The sequence below is a fragment of the Rhopilema esculentum genome, chromosome 8, assembly GCF_057945365.1.
Source record: "Rhopilema esculentum isolate cy_ngs chromosome 8, ASM5794536v1, whole genome shotgun sequence".
NCBI lineage: Eukaryota > Metazoa > Cnidaria > Scyphozoa > Rhizostomeae > Rhizostomatidae > Rhopilema > Rhopilema esculentum.
The window spans coordinates 4,300,089-4,316,965 of record NC_142822.1 but is presented as its reverse complement, the minus strand read 5'-3'; the positions used below and the strand labels follow the sequence as shown (position 1 = coordinate 4,316,965).

Sequence of the window (16,877 nt, the reverse complement as noted above, 5' to 3'; positions counted from 1 at the left end):
GAAACTCCTTACTTTGTATCACCTTACTGTTATCCGACAAGAATGCAATCATTGTATGAAAGAAATGATTGCCCGCAACTCGCGCGCGAGTGAAGGGCTTATTTATAACAACAATGGTGGATGTTTGGCATAATATTTAATTCCTTTTGCTTTCTAGATGATTCATTAGGAAAAATGGATGCATATCAAGCATGTCTCTCCGCGAATGGGCCCGCGATAGCAGCTACAGTTATATTTCCCATAACAATCATTATAACGATTGTGACTGCAGTTCTTATTCGCAATTTATTTAGAAGTGGTCCTTGGGCATTTAGGATTGAGCAGAACATCTTGATGAACCTTACTGTGGCAAACTTAATGATATCGCTTACCTGCCTAACGCTCGTTGTCGCGGGCAAATATATTCGGAAGAATACATCGGCCTGCTCTACCATTCGGAAAGTTGGAGATATTGTAGTGCTCTCGACATATTGCTGTATATTTCTTAGTTACGCATCGTTGAATTTGAATAGATTTCTTAGCTGCTTTGTTCCCCTGCACTACACTAACATCGTCACTGAAAGAAGGTTGATGGTGCTGTTCCTTTTTAAGTGGGTCTTATCGTACTCTGTTATTACAACAAGTGTGTTGCTCTGCGAAAATACCAAGGATGATGGCTTACTCCTCACTCTGCATACAGAAGCTACATATGGATTTATAGTTATCTATTTTCTAAGCGTCATTTTAGTTTTTGTTGTCAATATCTGGTTGTGGTTCTTGGGACAAAAAAAACATCAATTGGCAGTGACACAGACATCATCTGCACGAAGAAATGATGACAAATTATCAAACAAGAGGAAGTTCAAGACTGCCATTATAACATTTTCTCTTACAGTAAAGAACATACTATGCTTCTTGCCATTTATCTGTGTCATTTTAAGTGAGCCAACTGGCATTACCATGACAGAAAAGCTGTCCATAGTGGGTCCACTTACAGCATTAAGCCCGTTGCTGGACCCATTTCTGTACCTTGTCATCAATAGGAAAGCAAGACTTCGAGTTGGAAATAGCATCAATTCAAGAAAAATCTTGCCTAATCAGCCCGATAATTTGTGTCGTTGATAAACCGATCAGCGGCTGCAGTCGATTTCTACATCAATAGTGCTGTAATGTTTCCCAAAGCAAATAAATGCTGAACAGTTATGCAATAAAAATGCAGTAGAACGTCAAGATAAACGAAAAATCATTCACTATCACAAGAAGAAATGAAATTTGTTTTGATGGTAGAGTCACAGCTTATATATCATAACGGTCACTTCATATGTGTGAATGATATATGCAAATAAAATTCATGAAGAGTGATCTTATAATAAAATTTCGATGTATAAACAACGCGGTTTGAAAAACAAAATTCTAAATTTAAAACAGCTGTATTTCTTATTTGCTCTAGAATGTTAGACACCTGATTCAGAAGTGTTTACAGTGAAACATGGCTAAAGACCCCTTTAAGGCTCCTTCTTCACAAATCTCAATTCTTCTTTAGAAATCGGTCTTAACAGTATCGTACCTCATGGGACCATTCTGAAGAATGCGCCAAACAACTTGAGCACCTGGATATGATTTAAACCAGGAAGGGTCAAAGATATTGTTTCATGCCGTTTTGTAGGATAAGACAAAAGACATGCAGAAATCTGTGTCCGCTTTATGAAGTTATTGATTTTTAAGTTTCTGGGGGATATGACCACAGTCCGCTTGATAGAGGTATCAACCATATGAGCAGTCCTTATACTCTATTTCCTATTGGATTGGGTAGGGAACCGATAAAGATGTCGGCCTTATAGATGTGTCCGCGAAGACAGTTTTCACTGTAATTGCTTATAGGAAATGTAAAAGGATCTCTGTGTGCTTACGCCTATTGACATGCACAAGGCAAGAATAAACTCCGATAGCAATGTACTACAAACCTAATACCTGGGGAAGGAATAGGAACTCTTAAGAAGGAATTCAATGATGAGGTTTTCGAAGTGATCTTGGAAATTCGCTAAAATAATCTATGGCTGCCGCTTGCTTTTCTTAGTGAACTTTTTCTGGCAACACCGTTGGGTAAGGACACAGAAAACCAAAGAAAAAGACCCTTTCTTATATCGAATAAAACTGGTATAATGATACTAAGGATACAGAAAGATGTTGTTTAAGCAAAACACAGCAAGACAGGCTAATGATATATGTTAAAAACACATAGTTCATGTCTACAGGCGTCAGCACAGAAATAGGCTTTGTCATTAAAGAAAATGATTCGATATTTGTATATCTAAGATTTCCTTAACTGGTTTATTGTAAAATATTTAGGCCTTTTTAAGTAGTACTTCAGTCATCAGTTTTAATTCAAGTTTTGTGTCCTCTTTCTCCTCTGTTCTACTTCTCTGTATCCACGATTCTAGTTTGTCTAAGCTCCAATGGCAGTTATCGATCGCAAAGAGAAGCCTGCGCTGCGTCAGCTCCTCCGTCAACAATGTCTCCAACCTGGTGAAACGCCGCGAATGTGACGCTTTACTCGTTGATCGGGGAGTTGGCTTTCTAATACTCACCTTCTTTGAAACTGTCACTGGCATCGTCTTAACATGGCTAGGATCATCGGGATCAGTAACAAGAATGGTTACTTTACGAGAAACTTTTCGACCAGCGAAAGATTTTCGTAATTGCGAATCGCGTTTTCGCTTCGAGGGGCTGATATTAAAGATTGCCCTAACGCGTTCTTCAATAAAATCAACAAAGTCATTGCTCCTTGCTTCAGCCTTCCAGTCCGAAGATTCTTTGATACTATCGTTTATTATGACCAACAAAACATTCAACATAATAAACGTTTCAGCTGCGGCAAAAAGCAGAAAAAACAAAGGCCCAAGAATCGGATCTGCTTTTAATAAGCTGTGATAGACAGAGCCGCCCACAAGCATCAGCATTTGTGTCTCTGCTGCTTTGATGTAGGTGGAGAACAGATATTCTTGGTGAAACAGCAAAAAGGCCACGGCAGCAAAGCCATAGAATGCAATCACAAATGGCATAGTGTAATTAAGCAACGGTCTTGAGAATCTGAGGACAGTTTCTTTCAGAACAACGATGGTTGGAAAAACAGATATGATTTTCATGATTTTCAAAGTAGATGCAAACGATATTATGGTTACTGATATCAGCAAAGCTTCGTCGGCAATAACTGTGTAATGGAAGCTGATGAAACGCTCCGATTGCTCGCGAAGGAGGCTCAAGTTCTTGTCTGCCTCGTACCAACTGAATGCTCGCAAAAAGATTGCTGCAAACAAGGCAATAGCTATAGTTATCTCAATCCAGCTCCAAAACGATTTAAAATAGGCACAACCTACCCTTACCATTGATCTGCACTCTTTGTATATGAAGAAGAGTAGGCATAGAACCAGAATAATCTCACTTGCCATAATCAGCTTCCCAAACACCCCAACGTAACGATAAAGCTTGAAAACTCTTATGCTAGCACTCGGATACACAGTCCCAGTTGGCAGTACCTCAGCAATAACAAATCCAGTTGCAAAGAAATTCATATTTGCGTTGTAAACAGAAAACTCGAAAAACACTGCTCTTGTGAGTGTATCGATCCACGTGTCTTGCTCAAGTGCCATTGCAGTAGCACGAGCATAGTCAATATCAGTTGCAAGGGAGGCTACATACCCACCCCCACTATAGGTAGAAAAATGGCCGTAGTACGGGAAGCCTCGTAATGAGCTCATATCTCGATATCGCCAGTGATCTTTGTTGGGCCTCACTGTACCATCAGGAAGGAGATATTGTGAATCAATAATCACTTCATTTGAATGAACTATCTTTGAACTTGAAGGGATGGTTTTCCGGTTTACTTTGAATTTCAAAGCTCTTCTTTGACGACTGTGAACTTCAAAGTTTTCTCCATTTCTACTAGGCATATCCATCGAAGGTTTATAATCAGATGTTATACTTATGTTAGGAGCTGAAATTCCATCAAGTTCGAATGTGATAATTTCAGGCTCTTCAAATCCTTCCGTCATTGAAGATCTTCTACTTCGTTTGAGGTTGATGTCCTTCCATCCGATATCATAATTGCGTTCTTCATTATCGGAAAGCGAGTAATAACTATTGCATGAATTGAAGTATTGGGTCACGTCTTGGACTAACTTGCAAGCGCCTGAAAAGAAAACAAAATTTAATGTCAAGAGACAATACAGGATTTCTAGATGGACAAAAAGGAAAGTTAAGTAATGAGGGGATGCACAATTTCTAGATGAATGATATTCTGACGAAGAAAAATAGAGATCAAACAATCCGCTTTATTGACTTAGCTTAACGGGTAGGGGAAGCCAACAGATGAATAATTTTCTTTCCTCCTCATACTCAGAATATTGGCTAGTTAAGAAGAAAAACACAAAAATAGAACTCCTTTAATTTCTCAAGAAGACATACAAAAATTATCCAGATATGAAACTTCAGGTAGAAATTGAAAAATGGCATCGTTCAAAGAGAACCTTTGTCAATTATTTACTCTGGTGAATTTTCCTCAAGTGTAAATGTGTTCATACAGCGTCTTCAATATCATCAAAATATTTTAAAAATTGACAGAAAGAGGCGAGAGGAAATGAATTTGATGCTTGGAATAGCAGAAAAATTTATCAGCACACTTTGAAGCTGACAGTAATCACACATGCCAGATGGGAAATGTTTTACTGTAACTTGAAGATGGCAAATTTACACACACAACGCAAACGGAGTCATCAATTGCTTCCTCTGTTGAATTGTTTGTTTGAGTGAAATAGAGTAATTTTGTGATTCACTTTCACAATAGAAAGGTTTTCAAGCATATTTTCAAGCTGATATTAATCGCACTTGACAAAATATGAAATGAGTTATTGTAACTGAAAGGTGACAAAGTTAGAACACAGGTGCAAAACAAAATTCATTTCCCAACGCTATAACATGCTGGGCATCCTTTATCTGTTCTCTTCTCTCTTAAATTGTTTTTTGAGCAAAAAATTTGGCTTGAGTTCTTTATATGCTAATAAGCAAGCATCAGACGTATCTCCTTTCATGTGTAAATTCTTAAAATTTTTCTTGATATCAAAGACACTAAAATCTTTCATTTTCCAAATCACAGTTTCTCGTACCTGGTTTTACTCTTAGCTGCCGGATTCTCGCAAGTCCAATACGATATGCCTCCTGGTTTTGAAGCATTTTGAAATTCGTGAAATTGTCTCCATTGTACCATTCTTGAGTGTAAATAGCTGGAATGAAATGTTGTTGTACCCAGGTCCAGACACCAGGGACATCTTTTAGCTATGATAAAATTTGATCAAACATCAATGCTAACCCTGTCTAATTTAATAAACAACTAATAGCCCTATCACGTGACTCTATTGCCTCGTTGTTCATACTCTTCAGAAATGCTAAATTGTACATACCTTTGATTCATAAAACCAAGATTTTAACTTGATAAAGGTAAGGCCAAAACTGGTAATCTGTTCAAAACATTTGTGCACAAAATGAGTTCATAGTTAAAATTAAACGTGGAGCTGAACAATAATAGGGCAGTACAAAGGGGAATGCCTGTTTCCATAACAACCTTTAAAGATTTGATCACCATAAAGCTACATTAGCAGGTTTCAAGTTTTGAACAAAAAATGTAACATTTAGGTGCCAAAATATGTTGACTTTCTACAGTAACTATCAGGCTGGCTGATTTTGCAGTCAAATATAACCAGTCTTTACACACTTGAAAACAAGCCCAGAGGCATACAAGAAAATTCACTGTTATGAATTAAGAAGCAGCAACTTTATCACTCCAAAATTTTGCACAGTAAAAGAAGAAAAACATTCAATAAGATACAATGGTCCCTGTCTGTGGAGCAAATTAAAGAGAGTCATCAAGGAGGTGCCAACAATTAACCAATACAAAAGAAGTGTAAGAAGAATGGATATAGAAACCCTTTTAGACTGTAGACTATAGCTTCGTTGTAAATAGGACTTATGTGTTTTAATAATTAGACTGTAACTCCATATATCATACTTTAATTTAACTTCATATACATTGCGTCCCCAGTTAGCTTGTAAGCTAAATATTTTTGAAAAATTAATAAAGATTTTGATTGACTGATTATATGATTGACTGTTAACCGTTTTATCGCAGAGAGTTTCAAGCTATCATATCAAAAAGAAAACTTTTGACTGTAGTCAAAGTTAGAGCTGTACATGCTTTTGGGTGAAGAATAGCGAAAAGGAAAATTTTTATCAAGATTTATCAAAGTATGTAGGCACATTTTATACCGGGAATTTAAAACGAGTGGTGGTTGAAATTCCAAAAATTGGCCTTCGATGCTTGATTCTAGGGACGAGATTGGGGGATTCCCTGGAATATTTCCAAGAAAAAGATCTCGTTGACAGCCAATCAAGATTTGTCGTTTCAGTTTCACGTCGCACTCAATACAACTACCAATAGACGTTCTACTTAAACTGTGATATAAATCCACTTACGTGTTGATAATGGGAATGTACAATATCATCATTTAGCGCTTTCCGAAATAGGTATTCATCAGGATCTCTGTACCCACGAACAACAAGACATAGAAAAGTCAGAAACACCAAATACGAAAGAATGTCTTGAACAAATATCTTCAATCGGATCTCCATGGCCCGTCTTTTGCGAGCGTATTTCAACTGGTCTTCTGTTAACGGGCTGCAAAAAGACAATTTGTTATAGAAAGCTCGGGGCAGGTATAGAAGAGGGGGAGGGGGGAGGGAGGGAGGTTGAATTCGAATTCGTTTCATGGAGTTTGAATATGGTGCATTTTTTAACTTTTAAAGCCTCATTTCGCAAAAATAGGAAGTCAGCGCTAAAGCGTAAATTCATATTCCTCAGATCTATTCGACTAAATACTAGATGCCCCTATCTATGCTCTAAAGTGACTTTTTGATTACTCAAGCTAAATATTACAAGAAAAGAGAGAAACTTCTATGAATGCAGCTAGAACGATGAGAAGCTCTTGTTTTTCTATCCATTTTACATTTCTTTTAACTATACTATTTCATTCCACCACGAGTTTAAAAAATGCGACATCTAGCACATTCGATATTTCATACTCTAATGAACAATAAAGTTTTGAAATATACACAAAAGTAATTTCTGCATCGGGACATATTCAGATAATGATGACCAAAATAAAGACCACTGCCAAACAAGCAGACAAAACAATTTAGAATAGCCGTTGATGATCACATAAACATTGGAAGGTAATGAAAGCGCCTAATTTTAGATGGTCATTCAGATAGCATTTTTGTAGCAAAGGAAAAAACTGCAAATGAAACAATGTTATGAGCCTTTTTGATGATGTGGTAAGAGTTTCAATGGCATTAGAACGAGTCTCATGAAATGACTAACCTCATTTGGATTTTGGACAGATCAATCTCCACAGGGGTCACAGAGGCCTCTTTTTCTTCAGCCAAATATTTGTACATTTCAAGAATATGAGATTCGTTGCTTGTTTTCTTGAAAATCAAAGCAAGAATAAACGCAACGAAGATAAGCTTTAATGGCTGAATCAAGAATGCAGATTGTATGAAGCTAGTGAAGATGGACAAAACGAACTGTTGGGACTTCTCGTTTCCCCATTGCATACTGTAAAACAAGACAACAACAAGAGAGGATACTATAGCTGTGATGGCTAAAAACCAGCCAACAATAACAAAACCACAGGGAAGCATCAGCTTTCTTTTTGCAGGAGTGCCACCTTGATTTTGCAAACTCCGTCGTCTTTTGTAATTTGCAAAACTCTCTGAATGTCTAAAGATCCAAGCAATTGCAAAGTTTATAGGAATCACGACAAATCCTGACTGAATTCCAATAACTATACCCTTGTAATCGATCACTAATGAACCAATCTTCCACAGATATTTCGATTCTTTGTTTAGTTGAAAAAACATGGCGCTTGCCAGCATGGTTGTGAAAAGAAGTGCCATACAGCACGTTACACGTTGCACGCGTGTAAAACTGTCGTGTGCACGCTTCAAAGCAACCGATAACCAAAGATGCTGGTCACTCAAATCAGCTGCTGCCTTTGTCGTGAAAATATGCGAAAATGTCTTCTGATCGTCACTGTTTGCGATGGAAAAAACCCTGTCAATAACACCATCTTCCAACTCAACAGCAAGCCAACGCTCACAGATGAAAAGGTAAGTCTTGTTCGTACGTAGATCTTCGACATAAACACGGCTGAGATACCAGCCTGGGCTGTCTCCTGAAATTAGAAGCAAGCGATAACACCTTTAGAAATATGAACAGATCATGCCTATCGTCAAGTTACAAACTCTACTACTTTTCTTCAAGGGCAAGTGTGGCAATAAAAATTTACTACAGAGATTTTTGACAACATGTCGAAATTGATTGAAACATAAAAAGAAAGGTGAGCATTAAAAGTAGATAGATGAAAAAGACGAATTACCAGCATTGTCATGCCATAAACGTATATCGGTAAGATCCTTGATGGGCGCATCAAAGGCAACTTTAAACGCATTTATCTGATCTCTTTGAAATGAAGTTTTTTCTGGATCAAACAGGACCCTAGGCTCTCCTACTTGTTCAGAGCTGTTTAGAGAGCAAAAAACGTGAGCGGTTGTTCCAGCGTTTACCCTTGCTCCAGTTACTGTTATGATCAGGTACTCGTAAGGCTTTGTCGAATCGTTGTCCAAGACAACGACGCTGAGCTGAAAAAGATAAAGAACAACCTCAAAATTATTCAAAAAAAGCATGAAAAAAGAATGAAATATTGGAATGAAAGATATACGATATTTTCAAATTCTCATTGTTGCAATTATTGATAGATTGAGAAAGTTTTTTTTAGATAATGTTAAATCAGGCCAGAAAGTTGGGTTTTCACAAAAAAGTTTGGTTAAAGGAGATTATGAACACAAATACTATTCTCGTATATTTTGAGATATCGCTGACATTATGTGAAGTGTGGGCTGTGTTTTAATTTTAACTTAATTTTTTTCGAAAGCCAACTTTCTGCATGCAACTCTAATTTTGTGTCCAGCCATTTATGCTTTATAGATATGCAAACTTCAGAAAGTGAGGATAAACAGAATTCAAATCAGAATATTTCCAAAAGCATCGCATTTAGAAATAAGAAACTTGATAGGCCTACCTTCTCAACATCTTTCTTATCGTGCTTTCTCAATACAACTACCAATAGGATGTAAATACCACAAAGAACTGAAATAAGAACCACAACAGAAACGTTGTCCTGAATGTTCTTAAAGCCTTCTATGACTTTGTCAATATCAATTGGATTTGGAGCAATAAAGAAATCACCAGCAAAAGAGGTAAGATGGTTGCATTTACAGTGAACAACAGACGGACTTGTGAGCTGTTCAATCTGAGGAAAGATAAAATATCGTTACAACCAAGAAGACTTGGAGATAGTAATTGGCTTCACAAGCAAAATAAATATATACAACGACAGCCACAATTTAGCGACGCGCCTGCCGTCCATCAGAAGGCAAGTAGGGAAGCGATGGCAATGCCAGAAACAATATTAGGTAGAAAAAAGTACCTTCATGGCGCCATATGCTGTGACACAATTTCTAAAAAGGCTAAACAAGTTTGGTCCCTAAAAATTAGCATTTTCTTTCCGTACATCTTAGATTCCAAGATGAGTCTAAAATTTACCTTTTCCCTAACAAAAATAAAAAAAAAGGAAGGATGAAATAAGCTGCTACTCTAAAACTATAGGTTAACAACAGGAGACTTTTCATCTTTAAACTATTCTGATAGAAGTCAAAGCTAGTAGGCGTGCCATTTTTCCAATCAGAGTTACCTTAGGGTCACAGTGGCTGGTGAGCAACTTATCTGAAAATTTATAAAATTTTTCCTTTTTAGCTGGTGATTGTTTATGATTTCATTTCAAACCCCAACCCCCTGGAAATATCTCTCGAACTAAATTCTTGCGGTCTTCCAATTTATTGGGGCAATTATCATAAGTCGTCAGTAATTCTTATGATACTAGGAGATGTATGAAAAGATATTGACCATCAATGCTGAAGACACTATTGATGCTTCTTGGAGTTTCATAATATTTTAAGCGATATCAAACCATCACCTGGCAGCCTTCGGATAGCCATTCTTCAGCTTTTGCCGGATCCCAGAAACGGCACTTCGAAGTGTAACTTCGAAGGAAATATGAAGATTCACTGATGTTATCAGCAACTTGGCAACTGCTTGAAGAGTTGTACAAAAATGCAGGGCTTTTACTATCAGATATTACTCTATCTGCTTCGTAAACACCTAGAACATAGAGAAACCTTATTGATGTTTGGAGTTTGTATGAAACGTTAATGCTTGTTTTAGGGCAATGGACTTGCTGCGAATAGGATGAGAGCACGAGAACTGCAACATATTATATTCATTGATAAAGTGATGCGAGATTTGGGACGTCGTAGAGTACACAAATGTTTGTATGGGCAAAAAGGTGATTAGTTAAAGGAAATATGAATGAGACACTGCTTACCAAAATAAAATATTCCGTTCTTTGTCTCAGCATCTGATAAAAACACTCGGTATGGATCTAGCGTGCAGTTCTTTAAGGCATCATTCACGCGCATCTCAAGGTTTTTGCGTAATGTGCAATTCAAATGCAACTGTGACCCATTCACTTGAATCCTTAACGCTGGATCAATCATACTTTGGTAAATCGAGCATATATTTGCTCTTAGGTCTTCCGCAAGCCCTGTTCTGTTGCATGTGCTCAAATCTGGTAGCGTCCAGTTTTTTAAGTAGTGATCACGTGATGGCCTCGATCCGTAATTGAGGAAAACATGATAATCGACGCAGTAGTTCATCGGTTTTAGCTCGATATGCAAGCTATTGTCATTTTTTATCTCCAGCTTATGAAAGTTGACTCGCTCCTGGCCAGGCCGCTCTTGAAAACGCCAGTGTTGATATTGTATAGGATGAGAAAGTTCACGTTTGAGCTCAAGCTCCACCGGTTTCTGTGTATTCCTAACTGCCAAGGGCGTTTCTCCAGATTTTAAATCGAACTGCGTTACTGTTGTATTGATAAGACGGCTTCGGTTACTCCAAAAATACTCGTTGAAAGTTGTAACTTTGAGCTAAATAAACACGGAGATGGTAAAATGAGCTCTTGGAAAATCAATAAAAAGTTACATCATTATATGCGCATTCGCAAAGAAAATGAGATAAAAAGAGGCGTTAAAGAATTATAATTGAAAGGGCACCACATGCTCACATCTAATCCAAAAACCCTTGTAGTGAAATCATCCCTATATATCTCAATGTCTTCGTGGCAGGATTGGAAATGCTAACAAGACCTGTGTGATCACTTATTAACATTACGAAACTATAAATCGAGTGTGCTATGAAACTCATACGGCGTTATCAGTTTATCGATCTTTAAATCAGAATAAAGGATTAAACTATTATCGGGGAAGTGTCTGTAGATTCGAAGTGCCTTTCAGAATTGTTTCTCCGCGCTGAAGGTTTTCGCCGACCCTGCATCGCTGAAGAACGCACAATTGGCGCTTAAGTCACAAACTCAGCAAATTGGATATTTAAGTAGAAGCATTTTCTTTGCAGTTTTGAAGGATGACCGTCAGGGTATTAACAAGACTAAATTTTCCTTGGTATTCAAAAACTGGCCAACTGACTATATGCCGTATTAACCAGTTTGTGCTGCAAGGAGCCTTCGGAGAATTTTCTTATTTTTTTCCACAAAAATACATTCACTAAAACTTCCCAAACAAGCAAAAAATTCCAATAAACTAACAAACCATACCTGTGAATTAATTACGAGGCTGCTATTCAAATTGAGACTTTCCAAAGATGGCACTGATACTTTGCTTCCCGCAATTGACAAAGTTCTAGTAACATTAAGTTCTGTACCGAGCTTTTTTTCGAGAAGCACAGCAAGGCTTGATGTCACTATTGTAATTGGCGCATCATAAGGTGACAATCTGGAGAAAAACAAGTTTGTCATTTTCTCGAACCCAGATTGACATCTAAGCACAATAGCTCTTCCCTGCAAAGAAAATTCAAAACTATAACACGATATTAGAATTAGTATATTTTCATATATCATAAAACGGAGATAAAATAGAGTCCCTGCAGCATCAACCAATAAGCTTTATTATACTGCCTAGAAGCTCTCAAGCATTTTGGGTATGCCAGTCTTCAATCACTCATCACTCAATCTTAAAGATTCATATGTAAAAAGCTACTTATGCTTTTTTTCTACTTATGATTCAGCCTTCTCTGCTTTCAATATAAACAACCGATTTACGAATACTGACGACTTATGGCCTGAAATTTCAATTCGTGGATACCTACTTAGAAAACTAAAATAGTAATTTTGTGTCAAAGATTAGAAATCCTTCAAAAGATCAAGTAGTGAGCAAAAGCATATCTTTGGAAGTAAGGATATAACTCCGACTGAGTTAAAAAAACTAGTTAGCATTTAGACGGGTGCTAACGAGAATATTCCTTAATTGAGAGCAGAGGTTAATAATTTTCTTCATTCACCAACCTGTGGCATTTTCCAGAGAAGCAAGTCCTCCTCCGTAGAGTTAGTATCATTTTTGGCTATACGGTTAGGATCTAAATTAACGGATGCCGATCTTGTCACCGTACCCATCGCAGCAAGAATGTTCTGCCCTCTATAGACTATATCTCGAAAAAGGATCGTACTCTGTGTCTGCAAAAGCCGGTCTGTCATCACATTGATGAGATCAGTTGCAATATTTGCAGATTCCAGTGTAAATTGAGAGGGTTCTTGCGCCAACAAGGCGATTTGTGGCGCTATGACCTCATCCGAGCTCGCATTGAGCATCTTGGCAAGAGTTGAAATGGAGCCATCTCGCATCTGCAAACAGTACGTTTGATAATATGAGCATGATGCACGGGATGCAAAAAAAGTTCCCAACAACAGAGAGTAACAAGATTTTTAGTCACTAAATATGAAATAGTCTCGTAGAATACCTCACAGGATTTACAAAATAAATTTTATAAAACAGCAAATCTTTACAATTAAACATTAATGAACTTTATTACATCTGGCTAAATACTAAATGATTATTTAAACACTTAAAGGGCTGCTAAGTAAACAAACGTCAAACTTATCTGCTTTCCTAGCATAATTTGCCAATTCTTATTCCCGTTGAAAATAAATATTCTACGATTATGATTTCTCACATAGGAACCGCTGAAGGAAAGTATTTTAAAGCTTTTTGTTGTTCTTTATTCTAATGTTGAAATCATCCTTTTCATTTTCTATGACTAAGAGATCACATATATTGCAAGCTAAAAGGGAGCCTGCACACTTGAGCCCTGTTCAACATATTTGAATTTTGCTTAGGCCTATACATTAAAAAGACATAGCAAGAGGGTTATGAGGTGACCAAATTGCTAAAAAGCAAAAAATGAATGAATATTATGCAATATGAAGATCTGATGATGCACATGTATCGTCAAACAATAAACCCAAGTGCAAGCAGCACAGAATGAAATTATTCACAAAGATACCTGGATGCTTTTCTTCAGCAAATCTTTGTCGATGTTTTCACTCGGCTGGTTTAATACTGACGCAACAGCACCTATAAGCTGGGCAGCCTTTTGACTTGAAGAGCTGTTTTGTATGAGAACCAAAAGATTGTCCAGCTTTTCCACTGTAAGAGTCGGTTTTTTCACCTTAAAATAAATCATTCAACGAAACACAGAATTAAACATTAGCCAACACAAATAAGGGCAAATAAGAGTGATTAAAGCAATGCAGAAGCATTATCCACTGGTTTGCCCTTTCAATGCAAATCGCGGTCGTGATGATCTGAGTGAGAGACAAAAACGAGTGATTGAACTTATGAATGCAGTAACTAAAGCCTTAATCACTGGTTTCCTCTTCAATGCAGCTAGCAGTCGTGAACCTTGAACACACATCAACAGCCTACCATCATCATGAACAGTACAGCTCAAACAAATTTTTGTAATTGCTGCATAATTTTATAATATTTCAGCTAGAAACCTCGACCCATGAGCTTTATTGGGAAGAAATCTACAAAATGTTATTTGATTTTAGATAATTTCATTGTTTAATCTTGCTACCTCCATCCAACCTTTTTTATTTAAATGTTGTATTATCTAATTTAAATAGCAAAATACACTTTTAAAATATATTATTCTTACTAATTTTTTATCACTTATAATTCAACTGAAAAATATGTGATTGCTGTTATGTGATAATGTGATAATGATTATGTTTAATACTATTAGTTTGTGATAGTGTTTATATTTGATAAAAGTTTGACAATTTGTTTAAAATAAAAGTAAGGCCTGATAATTCAAATTTTTAATGGAAGGAAAGACTCTTCCGAATAATTAAAAGTCTGAAATGCCATGAAACGGCGTAAGGCTAAATAATTATGAAGGGGAACAGCTTAGGTTAAATAACTATGAAATGAGATCGGAATCAGAAAAATGAAATAAAAAATCGAATTACATATCATTGCTTTAATTTCTTATGGCTCTTTTACATTTTTAATAACTATTCTTGATCTAACATTAATCTTTTTATGAAAAAAAATTGATTTTATTAAAAGCACATAAAATGATAATTTAAAACTTTAAAATAAGTTATGATTAAATATGATTTAAATTTAGACGAAGGAAGCAATACCTTCAATGTCAAATGAGGAGAAGAAGAATCCTTGTTCTGCAAGATACGATCAAGTTTATGAAAAGAATTAAAGTGAAGATTTAATCTATGTTTATAATTTACAAGTATTCATCATCTTTAAGTGTATGGTTTATTTTAACGTTTAATGATAAGGGTTTATTCAACATATTGTTGTGACCAAGTAAATTTCATGGCGCAGATCGATAAATCGAAATTTAAACATATCCTTGATAAAGCTCAAATGATTAAATCGCAGAATGATAAATTGATGATTGTTTTTCTACAGATAACTATTTGAAAAGAAATCCACTTTAATAGTGGTAGGTTAGATTGCAATGATTTAAGAAAAATAATTTCATTAACAGTTATTTTTCCAGTTTAAATTTTCAGTACCCGAGGAGTACACTGTTATACATTGGCTTACTGTTACAAAATCCTTGCTTAAAATATTTTGCTTTTGTAAATCTCACAGCACATTGAATGCCAAAAGGTGTACTCTACAATTTTCTAGAGGCTGAGGACGCGGTTGAGCAAATTTTCTCTATCACTGGACCCCTGATCATTTTTTGCGCAAGGAAAAAACTTTAAATAAATCTTTTAAAAGGGCACTAGTATGTAAAATATTTTTACACTGGGCATTGAAACAAAACAAAGAATTAAAATAGCATTTCCATTAAAGTTTGCCGGCCGCCAAATGAATGATACATACCAAGATCGCGTGATTAATTTCGGTGAAGGCCTCAAAAGAATCGATTATCCGTATCCTGATTTGCAAAACTTTATTCGTTTGTCCTTCCATCGGCAAAAACGTCTCGCATGAACTATCTTCGTGTTTACACAAAACCGTGGAGAGGTAGTCCGTCTGGTGTGCAACTTCGTAAGTCAGCGGAACATCTGGATCCATCCAACCGGTGCAGTTCACTAGGAACAAAGTGTTTATGGCAAAACCTTCGTTTGGGCTCATGGTACAACTTCCTGAAACAGACAAGCAAATACTGTTAAAAGGCTTTAGTGAAGACTACTAGCGAAGTCAAAAGATGGTTATAGCACCGCAATAGCGTTCGTAAATGTGATATTAAAGAACCCATTCATATTATATTTTTATTTTGACGACCAATTACAAGGGACCAATTACAGAGATATGATGGGGATTTGCAGAATTTTCTGTAATTATTACTCCATGTTACTTCATATTTTTTAAAATGCACTGATATCTATAGATCATAAAATACAGTTCATTAAAACTGTAGAAATAAAAAACCAACCGTTTTTGGGAGGCTCGTTGACATTGACAATATACACCTGTTCATACGTTGCTCCATCTAAAGCTGTTGCCTTCATTTTGATCGTGTACGTAACGCCAAAGGAAAGTACATTTGGTTTCATTAACAGATCTTTGCTAACACTGTTGCTGTATAACTTGGAATCAAGGGAAACCAAACCACCGCTATGCATTAAACTCCATCTGTAGCTCGCTCTCCTTTCGCATGCCTCTGACTTGCAAACAGCCTTTAAAGTAAATTTTCCCGACGGATCTATTTTTCTTCCACAATTCTCGGCACATCTTAGAAAAATATTAAAAGTATACGTTATATCATATTTTGTTATATCATTTCATATCACTTTATGTTACTTTATTCAACATACATTCTACATGAATATCCATCCTACTTTGCTGGTCTTTGCTTAATGCAAATTTGGACCTTGGAAATTTATACTGAAGATTAAGACAGTCGAGATCCAGGAGCATGCATTTTTCATTTAGTTGAAAACCTCTTCAATAAAACTAGTAGCTTAAATTTATAGCTGATTGTAAAAACAATCATCCACAGATTATTTAACTAATCTTAGATAGATCTAACTTATTTTGTCAGAATACTCTTGAAATCTACCTAGAGGTTGATAATTGCCATCAATTATAACAATAGAAAAATTTCTCAAAGTACTGGTAAGTATCGTTTCAAATTGCTATATACTTTTATACGGATAATACCAAGAACAGACTGCCTCATTACAAATACCTTATTTCAAAGTATGGAGTCTCCCGCATCCGTACAAAAACTGTTTGGTTCGCTTCTGCTCTTCTTGAACGTGTTTCACTGGCGCCCTCAACCACAACGTAAAACATTATTCTGAAAGAGAAATGAAAATATTTGCTGGCAAAGTGAATCT

The 16,877-nt window shown here is 36.3% G+C and overlaps 1 protein-coding gene across 7 annotated transcripts in view; it reads right to left on the bottom strand.

Annotated features, from left to right (window-relative positions):
- Window positions 1-446: 446 nt before the first annotated feature.
- Window positions 447-16,877, bottom strand: part of LOC135694887 (polycystin family receptor for egg jelly) — a 33,739-nt gene continuing 17,308 nt past the window's right edge. For 6 of the 7 annotated variants that reach the window (XM_089109856.1, XM_089109858.1, XM_089109855.1 and 3 more), the window contains 15 exons: window positions 16,727-16,837; window positions 15,971-16,269; window positions 15,415-15,680; window positions 14,706-14,741; window positions 13,559-13,723; window positions 12,564-12,899; window positions 11,817-12,059; window positions 10,533-11,133; window positions 10,125-10,309; window positions 9,171-9,401; window positions 8,469-8,730; window positions 7,409-8,264; window positions 6,505-6,706; window positions 5,142-5,310; window positions 447-4,168 (listed from right to left, as the gene is read on the bottom strand). In XM_089109856.1, coding sequence (XP_088965982.1) covers window positions 2,325-4,168; window positions 5,142-5,310; window positions 6,505-6,706; window positions 7,409-8,264; window positions 8,469-8,730; window positions 9,171-9,401; window positions 10,125-10,309; window positions 10,533-11,133; window positions 11,817-12,059; window positions 12,564-12,899; window positions 13,559-13,723; window positions 14,706-14,741; window positions 15,415-15,680; window positions 15,971-16,269; window positions 16,727-16,837 — 5,806 coding nt within the window. In that variant the 3' untranslated portion in view covers window positions 447-2,324. The remainder of the gene's footprint in view (window positions 4,169-5,141; window positions 5,311-6,504; window positions 6,707-7,408; window positions 8,265-8,468; window positions 8,731-9,170; window positions 9,402-10,124; window positions 10,310-10,532; window positions 11,134-11,816; window positions 12,060-12,563; window positions 12,900-13,558; window positions 13,724-14,705; window positions 14,742-15,414; window positions 15,681-15,970; window positions 16,270-16,726; window positions 16,838-16,877) is intronic. The other variant, XM_089109861.1, reaches the window with a different exon arrangement.